The 15,773-nt window shown below is 42.5% G+C and overlaps 1 protein-coding gene across 1 annotated transcript in view; it reads left to right on the top strand.

Moving 5' to 3' along the window:
- kalrna (kalirin RhoGEF kinase a) overlaps window positions 1-15,773 on the top strand; it is a 693,809-nt gene that overhangs the window by 341,575 nt on the left and 336,461 nt on the right. Inside the window, exon 10 of the mRNA XM_059647272.1 lies at window positions 14,305-14,427. Coding sequence (XP_059503255.1) covers window positions 14,305-14,427 — 123 coding nt within the window. The remainder of the gene's footprint in view (window positions 1-14,304; window positions 14,428-15,773) is intronic.

The raw sequence follows: 15,773 nt of genomic DNA, 5'->3' as shown, positions 1-15,773 counted from the left end.
AGTGATTGTACTAGATACAATGGCCTGATGTGTCATGGTGGGGTCATGGTCCAGGGGAAGATAGGAGGAGGTATCTGAGAGCTGGCGCTCAGTCTCTGCAATGCAGAGGTCAATATGCCAGGCTACAACATCACCACACTTATTGGCAGGCTTAATAGCAAAGTCAGGGTTAGATCAAAGCACATGGATTACAGTCAGTCCAGAAGAAGATAGGTTGCAATGGGTAAGGGGAGGTCAGAGAAAGTGAGAAGACTGATATCACGTTGACAGTTCTCAATGAGATACAGGTAAAAGGCCAGAGGGAGGGGTCCAGGTGAAGAGAGTGTTGGAGCTGGGTGAAGGGGCCTGTGGGAAGGGAGGAGGATGCTTGTCCAAAGAAATGGGCACAGAGATGAAGACGGCAGAAGAAGAGTTCAGTGCTTGAAATTCATTAAAGTGGGAACACAGAGGGATAAAGCTAAGACCTTTGCTGAGTGCAGAACGTTTAGCATCAGAGAGTGGAAGGTTAAGAGGGATGGTGAATACCCAACAGGAAGTGGGGTTGAGAAAGGGGATGGAATCAGAGGTAAGGGGAGGAAAGGAAGACTGTAGGCATCTCTAAGTTGTTGCATCTTGTGAGCCTTGAAGCAGGAGAGGAAAAGAAAAGTTTGTTGTTAGCGTGACGAATGAGCCAGACGATGAAGTGGAATTGCAGAGTGGTGCAGCCCTGAGCCAATGTGTTGCAATGCTCTAGGAGAGAAAGTTTGAGATTGTGCATGTGACACTGCATGGCAGTGAGTGTGGATCTCAGGATGCAGCGAGAGCAGCTTGATTGTAGAATTTTGAACATCACAGAGATCCCTGCGGTCCTGGATAGATTCAAATTATGAGGGATGAAACTTCAGTTGGAATCCGCATGGGCTGAGTCTGAGCCGGAGGCAGCCACTGAGGAATGTGACATGGCTGTCGAAGCGAGTTTTAGAAAATACCTGGTCAAACACCAGGAGTGACAGTGAAATTAATGTCAGTGGACAAGAAAAAACAGAAATCATGTCAGAAAGAGGAGAGGCACTTCTTTAAGGTGGGCACTTAAGAAGAGATGTGGCAGTGAGTTAAATACTAAATAAAAACCAAAATTACTGTGGACGTGTAAATCAGAAACAAAAACAGAAATTGATGGAAAAGTTCACACGTCTGGCAGCATCTGTGAAGAAAAATCAGAGTTAATGTTTTGGGCCTGGTGACCCTTCGTCAGAGCTGATGGTAGCTAGGAAAATAACAGTTTATGTGCAGAAGATAGGGAGGGGGGAAGGGTTAAGGAGTAAATGGTAGGTGGGGATAGAGCCAAAGAGGGAGAAGAGCAGTTGGGAGATAAAGGACTAGATAACAATTTGGCTAGGAGGGTGAATAGCTGTTCATGGACACCGTGAAAGGCTAACAATAGGTAGTGTGTAATGGCAAACTATGTAATAACGCACACCTTTGTCGACAGGGCCCTCAACCGGGTCCGAACCACCTCCTGCACTTCCACCCTCACCCACTTTGTTGCCTCCAGCAACAGCGATAAGGCTCCCCTTGTACTTACCTACCATCCCACCAGCATCCATACCCAGAATATCATCAGCCACCATTTCTGCCACCTCTAGCAAGATACCACCATCGGACACATATTCCCCTCCCCTCCCTTGACCACCTTCTGCAGGGACTGTTCCCTCTGGGACACCCTGGTCCACTCTTCCTTCATCACCAACACATCTCCATAGCCCCAAGGAACCTTCCCCTGTAACTGGCGAAGATGCAACACCTGCCCATTTACCTCCTCCCTCCCCACTATCCAAGGGCCCAAACGTACCTTCCAGGTGAAGCAGCACTTCACTTGCACTTCACACAGTCTAGCCTACTGCATTTGCTATTCACAATGTAGTCTCATCCACATTGGGGAAACAAAGTGCAGATTGGGTGACCACATGCAGAACATTCTGCTCGCAAAAAAGTCCCAAGAGCTGCCAGTTGCCTGCCACTTTCACACACCACTCTGCTCCCTGGCCAACTTCTGTCTCTTGCTTGCTGCAGTGTTCCAGTGAAGCGCAACGCAAACTGGAAGAACAATACCTCAGTTTCCACTTGGGGACCCTGCAGCCCTTCAGACTCAATATCAAGTTCAATAATTTCAGGGCCAGAACTCTCCCAAGTCCTAGCCCTCTACCCACACACCCAGTTATCACATAGTCTGCCATTATTCACTACCTATTGTTAAGCCACTAACAGTCTCCATTGACAGCTACTCCTCCTCCTAGCCAGATCATTATCTACTCCTTTGTCAATCCAATTCTTCATTTCTTCTTTTCTCTCTTTGGGCTCTATCCCCACCTATCATTTACTCCTTACCCCCTCCCCCAATCCTATATTCTGTGTATAAGCTGACATTTTCCGAGCTACCACCAGATGCTGCCAGACCTGCTGAACTTTTCCAACAACTTCTGTTTTTGTACTAACCTCCTTGTTGCTCAGCACTAAACAGCATTTCGGGGCATGATTCACAGACACCAGCTGCACACACCCCTCATCTACAGGCATCAGTACCCGATATTTGTAACCTCCTCATAATTCACATGGCATCTCTTTGACCCACTTAGGAAGCACAGACCTGTGGCCTTGAGGTCCCCCAGCAACTAGAGTTAGAATTTAGAACTAGATTTTATTGTCACGTGAACTCAAGTACGAGGATACAGGAATACAGTGAAAAGTTTACAAGTCATCATTCAGAGCGCCTTTTAAGGACAAGGTACCAAGGTACAAAATCTGAGGCAAAAAGTTGAAAAATAAGGAGATAAGTTAACAATCCAACATTACAATTCTTCTCAGTCTAAAGTAGTAAATAAGAAATGTAGTCAAAACGTCAATACAAAAATTTGCACACAAGGACAGCACCCTGCTCACAGATCAGGCCAGGGTGCATTGGAAGACTGCTCACTTGGTCTTAAAAGAATTGCTCACTCACTTTGCACCTAACTGCATGCTTGTACCATCCATGCCTTGCCTTGTTTTTGTCTTGCCCCAGTCAGACAACAAGGTAGCCTACGTTGTATCAGAGTAACAGGAACTGCAGATGCTGGACAATTCAAGACAACAAGGTGTGGAGCTTGATGAACACAGCAGGCCAAGCAGCATCACAAAGCTCACGTTTCGGGCCATCTAGGCCTGAAACGTCAGCTTTTGTGCTCCTCTGATGCTGCTTGGCCTGCTGTGTTCATCCAGCTCCACACCTTGTTATCAAGGTAGACTACCTTGATGGCCAGCAGCATCCATAAATATGTGTTACATCTATCTCACACCTGCCATATGTGTCAGCAGCTTATTCAGCAAACACACAAATAAATCACTATGTGCCATCTGCTGTGTCACTCACTGTAAACGCATTCACAATTAGCAACCCCAAGATACATAACAAAAATCTCAAAGAAAAATACTTCCATATGATGAAACAAACAGGAAATACCTTTCATTGGCAATACACTTTTTCCCAAAAGATAATGTCAAATTATACTCCTTCATTTAAAGTATACAATGCTATTTTTACAATGTTATAATTAAAGTAATTCAAAACTGGCCATCAGAAAATTAATTCAATCATTCCCCACATTTCAGATCATTTAATAATTAATCTTACCCTTTTTTGGCAGTGTGTATGAGAATATAAAATAAAATTGACAGTAGGTAATTAGACTTTTATCCTGAAGCACAGCTGTTAATATTTTCTAGGTCTAAAACTCATTTGATTTTATTTTGTTTCAGTGACCATATGTGTATCACAACTCAATATGATTACAAAAAGCATCAAATAACACCATCATTAAGTGGTTAAAAGGGGCTGTAAAATGCTTTTTTTCAAGTAATTTAGAGATGGAATGTACAATAAATTTATTGTACAAATAAATTTCATGTCGGACATAAAAAGTCAAGAAGTGCGTGTGTGTACGTGTATTTTGCAGATTATAGTGCTTCACTACTAGTGGCATGGTATGGAATCGTACACATCCATTCTGAGATGCACACATCTAATGCTGCTTGGCCTGCTGTGTTCATCCAGCTCTATGCCTTGTTTTTGCTCAAATTAACTGACATGATGTTGTCATGTAAACTGAACAAAACCATATTCTTTCTGTGCTCTTAGTGATGTATCCTGGTGTAGTGATTGGAATGAGGGCCAGGTGGATCCCATTGAATATGAGATCCCTGAATGGAGTTGTTAGCCTGAGCTAACCTGACTGACAAATCTAAACAAGATAACAAAGTGTGAAGCTGGATGAACACAGCAGGCCAAGCAGCATCTCAGGAGCTTTTGTGCTCCTGAGATGCTGCTTGGCCTGCTGTGTTCATCTAGCTTCACACTTTGTTATCTTGGATTCGCCAGCATCTGCAGTTCCCATTATCTCTGATGACAAATCTAAACAGATGTCTCAGAGACTCTCACTACTCTAGGGATGGCCTCTGAGCTAGATGGTCAGAGTCCATGTACTATGCACCTGTAAATAAGGGATCACTGCTGATAATATCAGACTGCGGACACTAAACAATCCTGTTCTGGCAAAACTAAAATGGATGCTGGTGAGGGGGGAAACAAGAGGACCATCTCAACCAGAAGGAAACCTTTCTGGACCACGGTGAGACCTGATCACTGTAGAGGATGGCATATTATTATGGGGAGCAACTATAATTGTCCCGTGTAAAGGACATTGCAGATACTGGCTGAATTCAACCAGACTCATCCAAGATTTTCCGAAATGAAGATTCTGTGAAGAAATTATGTCTGGTGGCCAGGCTTAGATGATAACATTGTCTTGTCGGGTAGTGCCTAGAGTCCTGACGAGGATAAAAATTACCTCTCGCACCTCCGTCACCTTCATGGGAATGGCTAGGTAAACATTGGATTCAATTACATGTCAACAATGCTGTTTCTTCTTGGGCTTAATGTTCCTGGTCATCGTCGATGCTCATTCACAATGGTTGGAGGTGCATACAGTTCGTTTATCAAATGTGGGGATGACAATTGAAACAATGCGAGCGTAGTTTGCAATACACAGACTCTTAGAAGTGTTGGCCACGGAAAATAGAATGCCATTTACCAGCATGGACATGAGCTTTTCTGGAAGTCGATAGGCATTAGGCATTTTCAGGCAGCTCCATACCGCCCGCTGTCCAATGATCTGGCAGAAAGAACAGTCCAAATTTTGAAGGCAGGCTTGAAGAAATTGCTCACAGCTTTGCTTAATATTAAAGTGTCCCAGTTCCTGTTTGATTGAGGGACCACTCTTTACGCAGCCACAGGGATAGCTCCAGCAGAGTTGCTGATGGGGGGAAGACTCTGCACCAGGTGAAACTTGGTATTCCCAGACGTGGGAAGCAGGGTGAAATGGGATCAGGGATAGAATCTAAGCAAGAGAGACTGTTACTTCAGAGGATGAAGTTTGGTGTCACAACCATGGGAATGACCCTACATTGGGTACGAGGTGAGGTCAACATGAGGTCAGGTCCCATGACATACAAAGTTCAGATAGGTGAGGTGGTTCTGAACAAATGTGGATCACCTGAAAGCGGCTACCTCGCAAACGTGGCAGGAGCAAAACATACCTGGCCCCTCAGAACAGCCAGAAAGCCTGTCAGAAACTGTGGGTTTGCCCCTTCTGTCTGACGTCAGAGTCCAAGGTGGATGCAGCCGATGTCACAGCTTCGATACTGTTACCGCCTGAAGAACCAGAGGAATTCCTTCTGAAACACTCCAGGCGCATGAGATAGTCTGATACATGCCACCCGTGTCCAAGTCAGAGTCAGAGAAACCAGTCCTGGTGTGAAAAAGTCTCAGGAAAAGCTATAAGATAAAGAACAGCACTGCATACCTGGTCTTGGGTTGGGCTGGGGTGGGGTGGGGTGGGGGTAGGTATGCACGGAGGAGGGGAGTAATTGGAATGAGAGGTGGGTGGAACACATTGAGTCTGAGCCAATCAGGAGTCTCAGAGACTCTCACTTACTCTCAGGACTGGTTCTGAGCTGCCTGGTCAGAGACCATGTACTGTGCACATATAAATAAAGGGTGGCTTGGTGATGGGATACCACCTTCAATGCACGTATTTCACCAGGCTTCCTAAAAGGCAAGCAAGTTAGGGAGAATAAAAAGAAAAGTTTAGGAGATGCTGGAGAACTGAAATAAAAGCAGTAAGTGCTGGAGAAACTCACCAGGTCCAGCAACGTCTAAGGACTGCTGGTGGTGGTGATTGAAACCACCTTCAGTTCGGATGAGATGCTAATATTTGCATCCGGGAATATCTATTTTGTAATAATCATATTTAATAAACATTTTTGAATTACTACCTTGAAGTAAATCAACACAGTAAATAAATACACAAAAACAATTGGAATGTTACTCAGCATGTTTGACATCCAATTGTTGATTTCGAACCTGAACAAAATTAAAATTTATTATTTGACACAGCGGTTGAGAAATGTGTGTCTGACTCATAGCTCTCCAAATAAAGAAATACTGAGGGTCCAGTCTACCAGCACTACACAGTAGCATTCATGTTGATTTTCAAAGAAGCTCTTGCCCCAATTTGAACATGCCTCAGCTGAACTTTTTCATATGACAGAGTGAGAGGAGCTCTAAACGTGGTGGCACTATGCTGTCACGGTTTATTTACATTCATTTACAGGATGTGAGCATTGCTCGCTGAGCCATTATTTATTACCCTTCCCTTACTGTGCTTGAGAAGGTGGTAGTGAGTTGCCTTCTGGAACTGCCATTTGCTGAAGGTAGACCACAGTGCCATTAGGGAGGAAGTTCTAGGATTTTGACCGGCAATAGAATTCCCAGTTAGGATGGTGAGTAGCTTAGAAGAGGACATATAAGTGATGGTGTTCCCATTTATCTGCTGCTCTTAGCCATCTAAATAGTAGTGGCCCTGGGTTTGGAAGGTGCTATCTGAAGAATCTTGGAGAATTTGAGCAGTGCTTTTTATAGTCTGTTCACACTGCTGCTGCTAAGCATTAGTGATGGACGGGGTGACAGCCTGTTAATGTGGTCCTAATTAAATGTGGTGTTTTGTCCTGGATACTGTCAATTTTATTGAGTGTCGTTGGAACTGCACGCATCAAGGCAAGAGGGAAGTATTCCATCTCTTGGCTGACTTGTGCCTTGTAGATGGTGGACAGGATCTTGGGAATTAGGAGGTGAGTTAATCACTGCAGGGTTCCTAACCTCTGACCTGTGTGAGAGCCATGGTGTTTATGTGGCTAGTCCAGTTTCTGGTCAGTGATTATCCCCAGGATATTGATAGTCAGGGGATTTAATGATGGCACTACCATTGAATGACAGGGGGTGATGCCCAAGATGGCTATTTCCTGCCACTTGCCACTTAACATCCTAAACTTAGATATTGTCCAAGTCTTGGTGAGTGATAATGGGAACTGCAGATGCTGGAGAATCCAAGATTACAAAGTGTGAAGCTGGATGAACACAGCAGGCCAAGCAGCATCTTAGGAGCACAAAAGCTGACGTTTCGGGCCTAGAGATGAAGGGTCTAGGCCCGAAACGTCAGCTTTTGTGCTCCTGAGATGCTGCTTCGCCTGCTGTGTTCATCCAGCTTCACACTTTATTATCTTCTATTGTCCAAGTCTTGCTGCATTTAGACATGGACTGCTTCAGCATGTGAGACATTTCGAATGGTGCTGAACATTGTGCAATCATGCAGACATTTTTCCCTGATTCCCATTGACTCCAGTTTTGCTAGGGCACTCGATGCCACATGTGGCCAAATGCAGCCTTGATGTCAAGAACAGTCACTCTCACCTCACCCCTGGAATTCAGCTCCCTTGTCCATGTTTGAACCAATGGGGCGGCACGGTGGCTCAGTGGTTAACACTGCAGCCTCACAGCGCCAGGGACCCAGGTTTGATTCCCGCCTCGGGTGACTGTCTGTGGGGAGTTTGCACGTTCTCCCCGTGTCTGTGTGGGTTTCCTCCAGGTGCTCCAGTTTCCTCCCACAGTCCAAAGATGTGCGGGCTAGGTGGATTGGCCATGCTAAATTGCCCATAATGTTCAGGCGTGTGTGGGTTATAGGGGAATGGGTCTGGGTGGAATGCTTCAAGGGGCGGTGTGGACTTGTTGGGCCGAAGGGCCTGTTTCCACACTGTAAGTAATCTAAGTAATCTAATCAAAGATGAATGAAGTAAGAAGCTAAGTGGCCTTGACAGTATCGATAAAGGATGTATGGAAACCATATATGATAACAGAAATATGTGTCATATAAATATGTCACTCTTTAAACAGAAAGTAACAGCTTCTAAGATATTGAATCTTTTCAATCTGGTTCCCGAGACCGCAATACTGAGACTGTCTAGTTAAAGATCACCATCATAAACTTTGCAAAACTCACTGTTGCCTGATTGTGAGATGTGATAACTACACCATACGCATGAGACTGTCAGGATTTGTTACATAAAATCAACACACAATGACAGATGAGGTTGAATTGCTTTTTCTGTCGATACAGCCATGTATTTCGCGGGAGGGGCAACTGAACGGTGTTGGGAAGTGGTGGGCTGACTGGCTGATTTTCCCCGAACTATTTTACTCTGCAGTAGGAGGTCGTGTGGCACAGCGGTAGCATTGTGACCCACTGGGCCAAAAGCTCTGATTCAAGTCCCACATTAGGAATTCTTGGCCTTTAAAGGAGTGATGTTATTTCAACAGGCTAACAGTTAGTTTAGGAAAGCAGCTACATCTCTGCACCATTCCTCAAAAGGATAAAAGGTTTGCAACAAGATATGCTTATTAAAAACCTCATTTGACTTCGTTCTCCCAACCTTAAAACAATGAGGGAAATGTTAGCGTACTTCCTGCTGCTCTGGTTGAAATGACCAAACTCAGGACATTACAAACACTTGGTCTGAAACTATTTTAATCACTGCAGTTGCATACCACCCACTACGCCTTTGTGAGCCCATTTCTTCTTAAAATATAGACCAGCGCCAAATCACTTGATAACAAAGTGTGAAGCTGGATGAACACAAAAGGCCAAGCAGCATCTCAGGAGCACAAAAGCTGACGTTTCAGGTCTAGACCCTTCATCAGAGAGGGGGATGGGGAGAGGGTTCTGAAATAAATAGGGAGAGAGGGGGAGGCGGACCAAAGATGGATAGAGGAGAAGATAGGTGGGGAGGAGAGTATAGTTGGGGAGGTGGGGAGGGGTTCCCACCCACCAACCTCATACCGCCTCCTTGACCTGTCCGTCCTCCCCGGACTGACCTATCCCCTCCCTACCTCCCCACCTCCCCTCTCCTCTCCACCTATCTTCTCCTCTATCCATCTTCAGTCCGCCTCCCCCTCTGTCCCTATTTATTTCAGAACGGTCTCCCCTCCCCCTCTTCTGATGAAGGGTCTAGGCCCGAAACGTCAGCTTTTGTGCTCCTGAGATGCTGCTTGGCCTGCTGTGTTCATCCAGCTCCACACTTTGTTATCTTGGATTCTCCAGCATCTGCAGTTCCCATTATCTCTGACCAAATCACTTGCATCCCCTATCAAATTCGAAATCAACGGGCAGTAGCCACCAGTTTAGCCATAACAAAAAAAAGGGCAGGGAAAAAATGAGGCAAAACCAGAATAGATTTGGATGGGGAAATAAATCAATCTGGCCTCCACGGTGCACACACTTCACTCCAAAAGTGTCGATGTGTTGCCAGGTACAACATACTCCCTCTCTTGGGAAACCTGAGCATGATCGTAGAAGGGCAAACAGGAAGTTGCAAAAACCTTCACAGTCCATGCCTGGACCTGACGGTGACCATTTTGAATACCCACTTCTTTCTTTTTTAAAAAAATTAGTATCCAGAAAGGATTTTATTTGTGAATTCTTTTATTCCCCCCACTAAACCACTCGTTTTTTTTTTAAACTTGTTTTCACCACCAAATCTCCCAAATTACCCATTTCTGTCTTTCCTCTTTTTATATCCATGTGTTAACACTCACCAATGCACTGAATGGCTCTTTTTCCCAGCACCCAATCACATGTTGGGCTTTTCATTTATTATGCACCACCACTAAAATAACCTGTGTTTTTCAGTTAACTAAGTTACGTGCAAAATGGCAGAAATAGCCCCTTTCTCTCTTTTTAATAAGCCCACTATATTTCAGGTGACTGAAGATGGCACCTTGTTTAATATTGTGCTGATCATTCACTTTCTTTCCATCTGAATTCGGTCTAACAATCAAAAGAATCCAATAAAGGTAATTTGTTAATGAAATCAGAGATAGTGGGGAAATAGACCGAATTTGTAGGGGATTATGAACAACATTCAAGTATTCAGTCATGCAACATGACTTTTCAGTTCATTTGGCAATGGATCTCTCAGCTCAAGTGTGATGCTTTAAAATAAATCTATGAAACAGTTAAAAGGAATTGAAAAGCTCTGCCTGTAATACCAGGATTAATTGTTTGGATATTCAGTAAAGTAAGGGATTAACTAAAGCACTCTATGGCCTTATGCTTTGTCAGAAAGAAAAGTTTACTCAGATAACATGTACACATCAGAATAAAACTCCAGTAGATTAGCTAAATTAAAGAGTAGAATATTATCAGCTTTAAAAGTCTGGGATTGTGATCCACTGCAATACTGAGGGAAGGTTGCATTTCAGATGTTCCAACTGTGGATGAGTCATCAAATGAGGGCCAGTCTGCCTTTTCAAGTGTTTCGAGTGGACAATGAAGGTCCCATGGTATTATGTGAAAATAGAAGACTTTTCCTTTTGTTTCCTCCCATCAACCAATAGCATTGTTAGAGTAGATTGGCTCATAATTCCTCCCTTGCTGATTATGGCACTCACTGGATATCCTCTGCTCTTTCAAAATTATCAACTGCGTTGAGATGTGGACCAATGGAAAAAGGCAACATGTGTTTCCTGTAAAACAATGTTTTGTAGTTTGATAATGAAGATAAAATTCTGTGTAGGGAATATCGGAAGCAAGGTTCTTTTCTGTTATGCATCTAACAAATCAGAGTTGACCATGCATGGGACAGAAACAGAGGCAGAAAATACACTGTTAAATCTCCACTCATATTGTATTGTTTTCAAATTTCCTGGAATCTTTCCATTGTGTGTGACACAGCCTGCTCCGTAATGGGGCACAGGCCCAGCACTAGTATTTTCATCTGATGGAGAGACCATTCCCAAACTTCCTGTTCATTTCTGATGTTCCCACTTGTTGAGTGCCTCTCTAAAGCTGTTACTCAATCTGTCCCCGAGCCTCATCAAAGTGAAGAGAATCTAAAACCATCTCCCATTTCTGTTCTTGCCAACCTCTATTACCCTTGGACTACACCAGTGGTGTAGGTGGAGGCGATGGCCAAGTCGTATTATTGCTGGACTGTTAACCCAGAGACCCAGATATTGTCTGGGGACCCAGGTTCAAATCCTGTTGTGGCAGATGGTGCAATTTAAATTCAGTAAAAATGTCTGGAATTAGGAGTCTGATGATGACCATGAATCCATTGTCAATTGTCAGAAAAGCCCATCCGGCTCACTAATGTCCTTCAGGGAAGGAAACTGCCATCCTTACCTGGTTTAGCCAACATGTGACTCCAGACCCACAGCAATGTGGTTGACTCTTAACTGCCCTCTGGGCAATAAATGTTACCTGGTCAGTGATGCCCTCTTACCCTGAATGAATAAAGGGAAAAAAAAACACCAGTTAAGCTCATTTCTTTTTCTGTTTATTCCTTTAACTCGTACCAGGCTGTCATCTGTATGCCATTTACTTCTGCACTGTCAATGATAGTGACCAAAAGGATGTTGTTTTACTTAAGAAATAGTTTGGTATTGGCTTTTCTGTTTCACAAGGGGTTAAGAGAAACAACTTTGTCAGATATTACGTTGTAAATAAACTTGGTAAGTTTTATAGCCATTGTTAAACTGGTCTTTTGACTGTTATCCAAGGATGAATCTGAGCTAGTTAATTCAAACACAATGTGTAGTCTGATGGGCTCAGGTAATGTTATTTCATTTTTTTGTTCATGGGATGTGGCATTGCTGGCAGGACCAGCATTTGTTGCTTATCCCTAACTGCCTTTGAGCTAAATGGCATGTTAGGCTACTCTAGCAAGCGCATAAGCATCATCCATGTGGGTCTGGAGTCATATTTAGGGTATGCTGGGTAAAGACGTCAGTGCTTTCCATCCCTAGAAGAAATGAACAAACTCGACAGGTCTTGCAATAATCAGTGATAGTTTTTATTGTCTGTATTACTGAGATCTATTTTATATTCTAGATTTTTTTACTATTTGAATTTTAAATTCCACAATAGGACATGAACCCAGGACCCCAGAATATTAACCTGGGCCACTGATTTTTAATCTAGTGATGTGACCACTACACCAGGATCTCCTCACATGTGCCTGTCATTGAGACCTTTAAATATTGAACAAACTGCTGTTTAATTTCTCGAATCTACAGCTACTGTTTATGGAGGATTTTATCAATCATCACTTTTTAAATTCACGATTTTACTTTTCAAATTTTGATAAGATGTTATTCAACTGGACGGCATTTTGTGGAGGTGGGCTGACTCCAAATGCCTTCAAAAATAGCAGTTGGGACACATAAGTGGAAATCCCTTATTTTAGCCAGACCCAAGTTAAACCAGCATGGGGAAGGAAACCTGAACTCCACAAAGCCACATGAAGTTATTCAGGAGGTTCAAACACATCATATTTTCATAGTTCCAAGGAGATTGATCTGCACAGTGGGAATCACAAATTAATGTTGGAGGCATAATCACTCTTGTAGGGCAGATAAAGCATCATAATCAAAAAAAGGCCATTAATTCCCTAATCGTTTAAATGTAATAAAAGCAGGCTGCATCTATTAGTTGAGAGTAAAAGAAAGTAGCTACTGTTCAAATGCATTGATTGACCATTTGATTCAGTTTAGAAAATCCATTGCCATCTGGTACTGCAGTTTGAATAGATTTCATTGAAGCCATTTCTCAAAGGCTGTTATTATAACTGAGCCCTCACTGAATACTTGACTCAGTTTCAAAAGCTCCAAAATACTTAACTCAGTGAGGGTGAATGGCTGAGATCATATTTAGAGTTATGGCTTTAAGTAAATATTAAAGGATTAACTGTCTTTGATGTGGTTATTGAATCCAAACTTGCTTTTGTGGGAAATTGGGGGGGAGTTTAAAATATTAGAATGGTTTTTATGTGCATTTCTCAGCATTGAATGTTTATGAGTGAGAACATTTGTATATTGTTACAAATATATTTTTTACCTGACTCCTGAGATCTGTCCATAGTGTCTATATGTGGTGACTGGCAACAGAGGTAGCATGGGTGGGGGGAAGCGAAGAAGCGTAATGGATGGGGTTATTTGTGATGGGTGTGCTGAGGCTGGAAAGTGAGTGAGCCTAATAGCCTTGTGTAATTCAGCCAGTGTCAGGAAACTGAGCCAGGCTTTCTAACTAGCACACCTCTGCACTCTACCACTTTTGTGGCTGCCTCCTGAATGCTCTGTGCTACCAGTACCATTCCCCCAGAACAAAACTTGTTACATTGGAGGTGGGTCTGCCAAGTGAGAAGATTTTCCTGATTTGGGGTTCCCGCCTCCATGGTGAAAATTTGGCACCTTGTCTGTTAACTGTTGGTGTTAAGTGGAAAAAAAATAATGAAAACAGTCAAAAGCATAATGTTGATAATATTTGCAGTGCATTTGTAAACTATGGCTTATTTTCTTCTGTAATGACAAGTTAATAATGATTAAAACTGTAATAAATGTATTTCATATTTTTAGTACCTATTTAAGAATTAAAGCATAATATAATGTGCTAATTTTATTCTACTGCCTGTTAATAACAGGAAGGATCTTATAGAAGCATGAAATAAAACTAATGTCTGAAGTCATCAAAGAGGGATCTTTATCATTCTGTTTTGGTCTTGTTACAATATTTACTGATTGCCAGAGATTGGCTGAAAAAGGAGGAAAATGATAATAATGAGAGCTCACAGAACATTGCAATAATCTCCAGGTACTCTTCTTTGTCTTGCACAGTGAACAGTATACTAGCTACTTGGTTGGCAAACCTGGCAATTCATTTCTCTAGGGATTCAATTAGTTGGCCCTTCAAATTCTCCCAATTACAGGTTTCTGGTGAATTGATTATAACATCCTCCTAATCAAACATGGATTAAATTGTATAAAAAGAATGTGCAGCATTATGCATTTCAATGATTTACCTCTGCTGGTGTATCTTATCATGTCTTTTTTTATTATTACAGGTTTTAGACTGGATAGAAAACCATGGGGAAGCATTTCTAAGTAAACACACTGGGGTTGGAAAGTCACTTCACAGGGCTCGGGCACTTCAAAAGAGGCATGATGATTTTGAAGAAGTAGCTCAGGTGAGAATTATTCCTCATCTTATTTCACACTTTGATAAGTCTTAAATTATAAATAGTTAGCAACACTTCAAATCTGGATGTTATTACTGGTTTACAAGTCTAGGTTTTACTCATTACAACAATGGAATGCATTGTGAAGGAAATAAGCAATTAAGCAAAGTACTTGTACAACACAGACTCAAGACTTTCTTCAAATCTCAGTCTGGGATAGTCAAATAAGTACCAATAGTCAATAAACTCAACACAATGTGTCCTGCTGATCTTCACATTGTCTAAAATCCATCCAGCAAGATACACTGCATTTTTTTGTATACTTAGATTTAATTTAGTGAGCATTTCTATGATTATAGGAACCTTTATCATTTCTGATGACACTTCAATCATTTAAGGCTACTCTTAAAAAGTTATTTTATTGAATTAAAGTTCAGTGTTTTTTTTTTATATGTGCCCTATTTAATGTGTTTTAACTATGTTGCATATCAGAAGCCTTGGAGCCAATAGGGTTCAATTTAAGTAAACAGGCAGGAGTTGGCAGAACAAGAGCACCAAATACCCCAAGAAATTATCTTGCTTGCTCACCAACTTACAGGTTACTACTAGTTTTTCAGAGGCAAGGGCCAGCAGCAGCTGAATTGGGATGTGCAATTTGTGTCAAAATCAGAAGCACTACTTCGAAACTATAAGGAGGATATTTCGAAGCAACGGCATTTGGATCCTGAAATAACTGCACAGAGGCTGGTGTCCCATTAGCAAGTACCCCTTTCCCTTTATTTGCTTGTGCACAGTACACTGGCTGTGTCCAGTCTCCTGAACTGAGGAGATTCTAATTTCCTGGTTATGCTGGTCAGCTAAGGCTTACCAAGTTGACAACCCCAATCAAGAACCTCATAGTTAACAAGACCCACCTGGTTCCAATCATTACAGGTCACGAGCTCTTTTCAGGTACAGCCACAGAGAAGCCGGTGGAGGAATTTTGCAATGGAGCAGAGGTCCTTTTCTCTTTGGATGGCTGGTATTTACTAAAGAAGATTGGTGAATGGGCAGGGTGAAGTGTGAAACAATATGTCAGTATGAACATCATTACCTTCAGGACCTAGAGGGTGCTGTACAGAAAGGAAGTCAGTGGTGGCATCAAGGCTGCTGAGGCAGGATTCAATTCACTCACACTTTTGCTGAACCAGAGCGGACCCAATAATTGCTTTAGGCCTGTGAATATGCCTCACTTCATTTGGTGTACCATCTATAAGTCAGCAGTTACGACTTAACCAAATCACCTTATGTTAGTGGCTAGTCTTGGGAATTCTCTTCCATAGATATATTCATGGCTGAGTTAGTTTGATTTACAA

The sequence above is a fragment of the Stegostoma tigrinum genome, chromosome 7 (assembly GCF_030684315.1).
Source record: "Stegostoma tigrinum isolate sSteTig4 chromosome 7, sSteTig4.hap1, whole genome shotgun sequence".
Classification (NCBI taxonomy): domain Eukaryota; kingdom Metazoa; phylum Chordata; class Chondrichthyes; order Orectolobiformes; family Stegostomatidae; genus Stegostoma; species Stegostoma tigrinum.
This window is presented reverse-complemented; position numbering and strand designations above follow the sequence as displayed.